The sequence below is a fragment of the Platichthys flesus genome, chromosome 8 (assembly GCF_949316205.1).
Source record: "Platichthys flesus chromosome 8, fPlaFle2.1, whole genome shotgun sequence".
Taxonomy (NCBI): domain Eukaryota; kingdom Metazoa; phylum Chordata; class Actinopteri; order Pleuronectiformes; family Pleuronectidae; genus Platichthys; species Platichthys flesus.
Genome location: NC_084952.1, coordinates 20,106,764 through 20,117,263, shown reverse-complemented (window position 1 = coordinate 20,117,263; position 10,500 = coordinate 20,106,764). Strand labels below are relative to the sequence as shown.

The 10,500-nt window shown below is 42.3% G+C and overlaps 1 protein-coding gene across 1 annotated transcript in view; it reads left to right on the top strand.

Annotated features, from left to right (window-relative positions):
- The first annotated feature begins 7,137 nt into the window (after positions 1 to 7,137).
- aff2 (AF4/FMR2 family, member 2) overlaps positions 7,138 to 10,500 on the top strand; it is a 145,914-nt gene continuing 142,551 nt past the window's right edge. The window contains exon 1 of the mRNA XM_062393311.1: positions 7,138 to 7,190. Coding sequence (XP_062249295.1) covers positions 7,138 to 7,190 — 53 coding nt within the window. The remainder of the gene's footprint in view (positions 7,191 to 10,500) is intronic.

The window sequence follows — 10,500 nt, the reverse complement described above, 5'->3', positions numbered from 1 at the left end:
AAACATGTTTTGTTTGTTAAGTTTTGAACTCCATAATAGTTTCTTCCCATTTGCGTACGTGTGTGAGCAGTGGGGGGACTGTTGTGTACTGACCAGTTGGGGTCATTAAGAATTGGTGCAAAGTAAGAATTTCTACATTTGACATTTTTTTTAATGTGTGCTATGATCGAGCGTCTGTGAAGTTGGCCTGCAATGGAAACATGAAACGAGTACAGTAGAGGAAATGCTGTCTTGCTCTCGTATTGAGCCTCTGAAATATGGCTGCTGTGGTCAGAGAGAAAGCTGCCAAGTAGGCTTTGAACCATTTGCGGTCCCAAACAAAGACATGTAAGAGCATGCATACATTATCTTCCAAGGATCAACATGTTTATATTGTGGTTGATCCTGGCAATGAAAAGTGTCATACCAGCTACACTCATCTAACCGGGATCCCAAATGGCACGACCAAGGCTGACGACAACCGATCGTGGCGCATGAACTGTTTTTCGTTGAATGTAGGTTGCACTATCTTGGATTGTTTGACAATGTCCTTAACCCAGTCATTGTCTTCAGCACATAACAGCAGTGCCATAATATGTAATTTGGTAAAGTGGGAAAGACACTTCCCGTGTTTGTAAACCTTAAAAGACTAATTCTTCTTTAAAACTGTTAAATCCTGTTATTCCCATGAAATGTTCGATATTAAGATTGATGACTGGTACTTTGTGGACTGTCACCACATTTCATGAACAGATTTCATGAGAGGGTTTTTGTGCCTGGTCCAAAATGTGATCTTCCAGTCGTGTTGTGAACAGATCATATAGAGGAATTGGATCATAGATTTGTAGCTTCAGATTTTTCCGGCGTCGCCTTTGGATCCTGACTGTTGAAGTCATTTTGAGGAAAATTAATTTTAACTGGGACTTTTGTGGTGTAGAAAAACATGTATCGGCAGCTGTTCACACAATGAAATGTTTTATGTCGGTCGGAAAAGATAACGGCAGTTGTGAGGTTTTGTTCTCATGGAGTATTTGTGTGTTCAAGTTAACATTTTTACTGCATCAGCTGATTGTCTTTAAAGGTTTGTTGCTCTCATGAGGGCATTTTTTTTTATACCCATCATCCGATGGGTTCCAGAAGACGAATGTTAATGACCTAATCCACATTTGGCGTCAAAAGTGTTCGTCAGCATCGTTAGATGTTCAACACTGAATGAGGCACGAGACTGAATCAGCCTGTTTGGACGACACTGTGTTGTGATGTCAAACCTTGATTTAGAGCAAAACACAAACACAAGATGAGAATATAAAAAGTAGGAGAAATCAGTTTGTGTGACTGCAGTGCAGAAGGGTTTCAACCCTTATAACTGTGACACAGTCCAATAGACCATTTTGCATTCCCCTCTCTCTGAGCATGCTGTCATGTTGGGATTGCAGCATGGTTTTTGTGGAACCAGTGAAGATAAGGTGACGTTTGTTAATTGGCAGCAGATTTCAGCAGTCGTTTATTTGAGTATATATAACATCAACAGATATTAAGCAGACAAACTGTGGGCAGTTAAACTCTAAAGCAGGGGTTTTCAACTGATTTTGTCCCAGGGACCACCATTCTGACTAGAAAGAAATCCCACCTACTGCGTGAGTACTACTTCTGTGTTTGTGTGTCTAGAGCTCTCCTAAGAAATTGTTTTTCAACCAGCGAACTTGGTAAAGTTGACTGTTATTGCAATTAATTGTTTTGGTTGTTATGCCATTTTATTTTTCTTATTACAAAGTATTTGTTTTTCGCTCTTTTGTTTTATTTAATATTTTCATTATTAATTCTGCCCTTTTGGGTCTTCTTTTTGGGAAAATAAAAATTCACATCATACAAACTACATCTCCAAGACCTCCTGAGAGTTTTTCTACCCAGCTCAACTGCTCTTCTACATCTACCTTTAACACACATGCACAGGGGAAAACTACTGGCAGTTTCTAGCCCCAAGCCGGTTTCAAGGTTCCCTCATCCCCTTTATATTATTTTAGACATATTTTTCTTATTTTAAATATTTTTCACGATATTCAAGAGTAATCTGGAAATGTGTTGAAATATCAAAGCAAATTTCGCGGACCCCCTGAAATGGCGTCGCGGACCACCAGGGGGCCGCGGACCCCTGGTTGAAAACCCCTGCTCTATAGGGTCTGAAAGTGTAGATACACAGAAAACCTGTAGATATTTAAAACCAGGGTGGTCAAAAAAAGGAAAAATGTTAAACCCTGTCTGCGCCGCCCTGTGGGCATTTTGTTTCTTTTCTTTTGTACATACTACTTGCATTTAAGATGTTTGGTCTGGTTATAGTGCAATCTATTTTGTATGCAAGCAGTTTCAATAATTAAATAATGGTTGATCTTCCTCCGTTAGCGTCAACTGATCTCTTTGTTTCAGCATGTTACGCTGCCGAAAAGTCAAAACACAAGAAAAGATAGTTTTAAAAACGTAGAGGGATTTATCTGACTTTTATCTGCAGCGCCTGCTCAGTCGAGGCTAAAGGACACAATGTGAATCGCTATCATAGAGAATATCATTTGAACTGTAGTCTTCTCCAGAGCTTTGATGATAAATTTACAGAAATTTATTAAACTCATGCTGAAAGTATTTAATAATAATTCAGTCGGAAGAGAATTCTACTAAAGAATGAACGATATGTATTGCTGTGCACGACAAGAGAAGACAGACTTCCGATTGAGCCTGTGTATCAGCGGGACAGGACCTCGATGCCTAGGCTTCATCTAACGTTTGACTTTTAGCTCCGATTGAGGCCTTGGATCAGATAAGGTCCCTTTGTTTAGTCCATTAGTGAAAAGACCACATGACGATAGTGGAAGGAGATCCTGATGTGAGGCTTCCCATCAAACCTCAGTGACAATTAATAGCCAAGGCCAAACAGGGTTTCTCCCCATTACCGCCTCTGAAACTGGATTCAATTTTTTTTTTCTCATTGCTGCACAAGGACCACAATTTAAACAAAAGGACCAATTATAAATCCAACCTTTCTGATTCAATAAAGTGCAAGGTTAAGTCATTTTTTTGTTGACTGTGAGCTCTAGAGCTTTGACCAAAGTCACACACATCATTTTGTATATTTAAAGCACATTGTGAACTTCAGAAGAGCTTATGACAACTTGTCATATGTATTGTTAGAATTATTAGTAAGTGACCTAGAAAATAATAAAAGAATTACTGACGCAGGTACTTCAGGGGCAAATCAAATTGTAGCTGGCCCCGCCCCGCCCCTGAATCTAGCCCTGAAGAAAAGGTCGATTTTTCGAAATCTATGATGAAACAAGCGCCACGACTACCTGGTAGATTTTGCAGGGCAATACTTGTATCTGACCACCTGGCGGAGCTGTGGTACCATCTTCATTCACCCCTTGTACTACTTGTACCAGAGAGAGAGAAAGTGAGATATAAAGAGAGAGAGACGGGGCACATGTTGAAAATTCATGACATGCACTTCTCAACTTCTGCAAGATACACAGCAAGTACAATGAGTCCAAAGCTGAGAGCCGGCTTCTTCCTGACTATTTCATCAATTTGTGCTTGTCTCTGTGTGTGTGTGTGAGACTCACTCTGTGTGTCGCCATTACAATATAAATCACTGGCAAAGATGTGGCTCTAAGAAAAAGACCAAAAAAAACAAAAAACTAACAGCTCCTCTGCTCATAGTAAAGACTTAAATGAGCAGGAGATTCATCTGTGTGAGTGTCTCTGTCTATCTGCCCTTAATTAGCTTTTATGTTAATGTTTCTCCATCTTATTTTATCATCCACTTCTCCATCATCTCAAACTAGAATAGCTTTTATAGATTCTGCTACATCTCTCTCTCTCTCTCTCTCTCTCTCTCTCTCTCTCACATTCTTTGTCTCTCTGTGGTCTGACCTAGTTCTGGACAGGCTTTCTTACACACATGCACACACACACATACACACACTCACAAAATGTGTTCCTGCAGGTGCTTAAATCCTTGAAAATTGGTTGAATTTCGATCTGGTGTTTTTAAGGTCTGGAGATGTCTGGAATTTTAATTTACTAGGTTGAAATGGCTGGAATTGATCAAGGTCATGAAACAGCACTTTCAGACTTGCTTATAGCCGGCAGTCTCCCTCTCTCCTCTCCTCTCCTCTCCTCTCCTCTATCCAAGGCTACTGTTTGTACTTGCACAGTGTGATGTAGAGTAGTGCTGGCATGTTGCCCCTGACCAGACCGAAATACACACGCACACATGCACACGTACAAACACAGTGACACACCATCCAAAACAAAGACGTAACCCCCCCCCCCACACACACACACACACACACACACAGAAAGCCTGCAGAACATCTTCAAATATAATTTCCCCATATATTTGGACTTCTCATGTTCTCTCATGGGGAAAAAAAACAACAACTGGCCTTTGTGTGGGAGGACTTTTTATAGGGGAGGACAGTGATGTCATAAAGGAACCACAGCCACTGCTGCCGCACACGCTGAGTGAGAAGTTCCAACCATCTGGTCAATCATTATTCATAGCGAGGCGTAAACAGTAAAACGTGCCGCCGGGCATGTGTTGCAGCAAGTGCATGATGGAGAGTGAGGATGGTGGGCTGCTAAACTGTCATTAACACCACGTCACATCGGAGGATCTGAAACAAAGGTGATGTGGTCGGATAAAGGTAGAGTGATAGAGGGATCAAAGACCAGAGAAGAAGTGTGGTGTGTAGTATATTGAGAAACAGGGGGTGTTCCAACAGGTTAGCAAAGCAGGCAATTTTTCCTGGGGCCCCAAACTGAGAGGGAGCCCATCGAGAATGGCTGATTACGTTTTTCTGAACACTTTTGTAAGAACCTCATTAAATACTGTGATCGGCGACATACAAGAGACTGCAACGACTTCCTGGTTGGAATATTCACAGGCTTTTCAGAGGTTTGGTTGGTGTGTGTGTGCATGATGTGTCTGGGAGGAAGAGCGGAGATAATGTAGAGCTGGAGGAGGCTGGAGGAGGCTGAAGTTCGGAGGAAACAGAGGTGGGTGGCAGAGCAGATTCAGTGACGGGAAACAGCACCGAGTTGCCGTACAGCGGATCCAAGCTCCTGAACAGCTCAGGTCGTATCAGGCGAAGAGTAAATCACATCTACCTGGAGCTAAACGCTCAAAGTAAAAAGAAGATGTCTCTTGAAGTTCAGGGTCATCTTTATTCCTTGGTGTTGTAGGAGAAAAGAACAAGTCACAGTCAAACCCTGCAAACATTCCGAGCGTCAGGGGCAAATAATTAGAACACCTCAGACTCCAGAATAGAAATAGAGCAGCTTGTATAGATTTAAAATGTGACAGTACAGAAAAGAAACGCAGTAATACAAGAGTGTAATACAAACAGTAGTAGTGGTGTTTTAAATGTCTGGTTCTTTTGTTTCTCTTGAAACCAGCCAAACATGACAGAGAAGTTATCACATGATGATTAACCAATAACATTAATAATAAAGAAACAAAAAAGGAAATACTATTTAAAAAATCCATCCAATTTAAATATATTCCAAACAGGGTTGTTCAGCATGATGTGACCTCCTCACACAGCCCCATGACAGCACTGTTCATTTCAACACCTCAGTTGCCGTGTTATGATAATGACAGTGTCACTTGAGCCAATCAGCTGTTCACCTGACGAAGACCTGGTCAAAATGACGTGTGATCCGATCCAGTAAAGTTTCAACCCAACGTGTGCAGACCCTCTGCCCCTGGGTGGGAGGTACGGTCAGGTGTTTCTGCTCTGAACATTTACACTGTGACTCCACAGAGGAAATCCAGTCCATGACCTCACACATGCTGGGTTTTGAACCCGCTTCTTTTCGACCAACTATCCTGCAATTTTAGTAATTTGGGGTAAGACCCCCCCCCCCCCCCCCCCCCCCCCCCACACACACACACAAAAAAGGAATCGAAGAAAATCCTAATAAATTCAACTAGATAAATCAAATGAGACAAAAAATAACATGCATTCAGAGAAGTCTCGGCTTATGACCTCAGTTCTTTAAAAAAAAATCCTGTCGACAGCCCTCCGCGGTGTGTTCATGCCCAGTCTGAACAAAGACTCCTGCTGGAGTCGGTGAGCTGAACGTGTGGTGTACTTCACTGTCACAGTTTTGAATCAGGAACCCCCTGCTTCAGATGTCCCTTTTTAGATAGAAGGAAAAGAACGAGAGAAAATAAATCTCCTCTAAGGGATTGTGAGATAATGAGAAGCTTGTGAGTCATGAGAGCTCACAGAGCGTCACAGGTGATGTTCTGTCTGGAGTGTGCACTTCACTGACTCTAGAACAGTGCGTGTCTCTAAATACAAGAGCACGCATTTTAAAGACATTTACATCCTCCTACACCTGTTGACAGTTATTATCATTAACACATTTTAAATGCAAAATAACTAAAATAATGTATGTTGTGCTTTGACGATCTCTACAAATGAAATAGGGGGGGGGGGGTCACAGTTTATTATCAAAACCTGACATGCAGGTACCAGCAGCACTACTTAATCAGAACAACAACAACAATAATAATAATAATAATTATTATAATAATAATTATTATTATAATAATAATTATAATTATAATTATATGAATGGCAACTGTTGGGTTTTTTGGAGGGGAGGTGTCAAAGTTTATTTAGTAAGATCAACATAAATAGATCCACTTATTATGCGACTTGTATTCAGCATGTCCCCCCCCCTCACACTCTTTCCGCCCCCCCTTCCTTCCTCTCCCCCCTCTCTAACACACTCTTTCTGCCTCTCTCTCCCTCTCTCTTTCACTCCTTCTCTCTCTCCCTCTCTCCCTCTTTCTCTGTCTCTCTCCCTCTTTCTGTCTCGCTCTCGCTCTCGCTCTGCCCCCCCCCTCTCTCTCTCCACCTCTGCCTGGCTGTCAGCTTGCCTCGACCACGTAGCAGCTTCCTGGCAGCGGCTCGTGTCTACGCTCCCTCTCTGTGTGTGTGTGCGTCTCTCTCTCTCTCTCTCTCCCTCTCTCACATACACGCACACGCACAGAAGAGACTCAGTATCAGTAGCTCATGTAGAACCACGTAGCAGCAGCTTTGGATTTTAAACCAGAAAACACCAGCAGCGGACACAGGAGCAGAACCAGGAGCGGGCATGGATCTGTTTGAATTCGACTTTTTCAGGGACTGGGAGCTTGAACAACCATGGTAAGTCCAGAACACGCTGCTTCATCCTCTCCTCTGTGTGTGTGTGTGTGGATGCATGTGAGGCTTTAAAGAGGATGAGCGGACATGACATCCTGAAATCAAGCCTCTACATGGAGCGTGTGTGTGTGTTTGTTTTTATTTGGGGAGATGGGGACGCAGCCGAAGTGAGAAATGCGTCTTTCTTTGTCACCGTTGTTGCTTGAGATGAACCGGGAGACACGCACGTGTAGCCTGCACACACACACACACGCACACGCACGCACACGCACAGGCACACACACATGCACGCACAGACACAGTTCGCATTGTGACATTAAGGAATTTTTGATTTGCAAGGGCTGATGTGACGGAGCGGGGACACTGATGCACAGAGAAATGTCCCAACCTGTGAATGAATGAAAGGCTCCTGGAAGAGGGGGGCAGAAGTTTCCCCTCAGTCCGGAGACCGTGCTGGTCAGCAGGGCCCGGGCCGTGCAGGTGATGCTGGTGGTCTCCACAATGACCGAGTCAACTTGGGGGGTTATTTTGAGATGTTGCAGGAATCTAAATGTTTGCATGTGGTTATTGAAATCTAAACCTAGACCAGGCGTCATTTTTCTTTCCTGTGTGGACTGAGTGAAATGACTGGGCAGCTTTGTGCTGGTGCTCCACACACAGTCTGCACACGAGGCTGACAGTTGTGTGTTCTGTTTGGAGAGCTAATAAGACGTGTTATTACAATAGTCAATCGATTGTCCCCAAACACTGAACATTCTCTGTTTCCAGTATTGACTGATATTAGTCCATAAAGATACATAGGTGTGATATTGGTTGATGAATGACAACAAATTGTGTTACAGAAAAGCTGTAGCACTTCTCCACAAGAGAAGTGCTACAATTATTTTTTTAATTTCCAGATACATTTTTAAAAGGAAAACATTGTTATTCTCATGAATATATCAGTCAGTATTTATTATTTGATTTACAAAATACACAAGTAACAGAATCAATGGCTTTAAGAATCCCTCATCTTTTGGTGTATACATTGAACAACAGTATTGATCATTTAATAGAAAAAAAATAGAATCTGAATAGAGTCAGACTAGTGTGTTGTCTTTTGTGAGCCAATTGTATATATGCATATATATACCCTGAAATCCAGATCAGAAATACGAGAAACAATCTCACTGTTTCTCAGTTTGTCCAACAGAGGGCACTGACAATTTGCCTTTTCAAATGTAAAGTGGCTGCTCAGTTGATTCTCAGAAATTCACCGATATTCAGGAAATTATCTGCCATGAAAACAATAAATTATAAAATGTGATGAATATAAATGCAGTTGTAACCAATACTGCACAATACTACAATTCTCAGTGAGGTTTTTTTTATATGCAGCTGAAAACACAAGAACAAATACTCCTGTGGAGAGAGATGATGGAGACTTCTTAACATCAGGGAAGACAAGAGAGACTGGATGGCATCTGCGAGAAGTTAGATCTGTGATGGTCTGCATGATTTGGAATTCAGTGATTTATTTAGATGTATGAGGAGTAATGGAGGGACGAACCGAAACTATAGATCAGCTGGTCAATCCAGACCCAGATCGTTCTGACCTGCGCCCAGAACAGGCCCCAGTATAAAGTGATTTTACTGTATGAAGCTTTTGTCCAAAGCACCTTGCATTTTACCTCTCGTCCAACCATGGAACGCGACCCTGACTGTAGTGGACAACCCTCTGTGCTAACTGAATATGAATACACAAACAGGAAGATACAAATACAATCTCCCGTTTCCCTCTGCGCTGGAGAGCCACTGTGTTGGAGACATTTCTTTTTCACATTTGATTGTACAGCACACTGGATATAAAAGTCGGCCTCTCCACTTCAGCTACGTATTGTAGTGGGAGCACAATAACTTGGCAACCGTGTTGCTGTTTTGTCTCCTTATTCCTGTGGGTGGTGGTGATGGTGGCGGCGAGTGTGTGTGAGCAGAAAAGTGACACACACTGCTGTCCCTCAGCAGCCGCTTGTGGAAGGGCCCTGGAGCAAGGTACTTAACCCCCCGCTGCTGGAGTGGAGCTGCTCAGGGCTCAACAACAAGCTCAGGGTGTCTACACATGTAACCCTCCCCCTGCCACCACTCCATCACGCTGCTGTTGTCAGACGGTCCTTGTGGGAAACTGGGCTCACACACACACACACACACACTGAAACCCAAACACACACACAGAAACGGGCTTTATTACAGAGCAGAAAACACAGAACCGTGCAGACAGAACAGAACAATGAGAAGGGCTGCCTGTGACGGAACTTTGGCTCTGGCTCAGGATGTTTAGCGGGTTGTCCACTTACCAGAAGTTTGACAGTTAGATGCCATTCTTCATGCCAAAGTGTCCATCTAGATACCGAGCCCCCAAGTGCTGTACATAGATGCACTGTATAAGTGTGTGTGTGTGTGTGTGTGTGGATATATTAATTAGTTACTGTTCTGTAAAGTGCTTCAAATGGAAATCAAAAAGTACGAGCAAACTTTGTTAGATTGAAATGATCGAACATCAGAGATTTGACTGTCAAGATGTTGGATGGAATAAGAAAGAAGGAAAAACATCCTTCACAGAGTTATGTTCTTTTTCCAGGCTTTCAGATTATTGTCTTTTTTCTTTTACAACACATGGTCAAAACTCAGACATATGTAGCTTGTCACTGGGTGTTCACAGTCAGATATAAAGGATACAGCTAACAAGTGTCATAACCAGTTAATTGTTTTGTCTATCAAATGTCAAATGGACATGAAAACTGTCCGTCACCTGACCCTGACCCAGGGACGAAGACAACATGGATACCAAATTAAAAGCCTTGATAAGAATGTGGCACAGTATAATTCTGCATGTCGTAAGGCTAGAGTACTCACACACCCAGTTTACGTGTATGGTCATATTTCAGATAAAATGTACAGAGATTACCTCTGATGTAGAGATGGACTGAAAACCTCTTTGGATTTCAAATGCTGTGGAAAAATGAAAAGGTTTTAGTGTGGATCTAGCCCATGTGTGCAAACGAGTGTGGCACCATAAAAGCCTTTGATGAAAGACAGTCTGAGAGTGTGTGGTTATTCCCGTCTGAATGATCCATGCACTGTGTGGAGACTACAAAGAAGTCTCATTTCAAAGTCAGATTTTTTTTTTTTTAAAGGAGGAAGAAGAAGTAAGATGAAGCCAAGACGAAGGTCATTAGGAACAGTTTTACATGCTTCTATATATATAGACGCAGTTTATAGAATTCTGTTAATTTCCAGCATATTAACCCCTAAACCGGTCTGATACAAATATCAT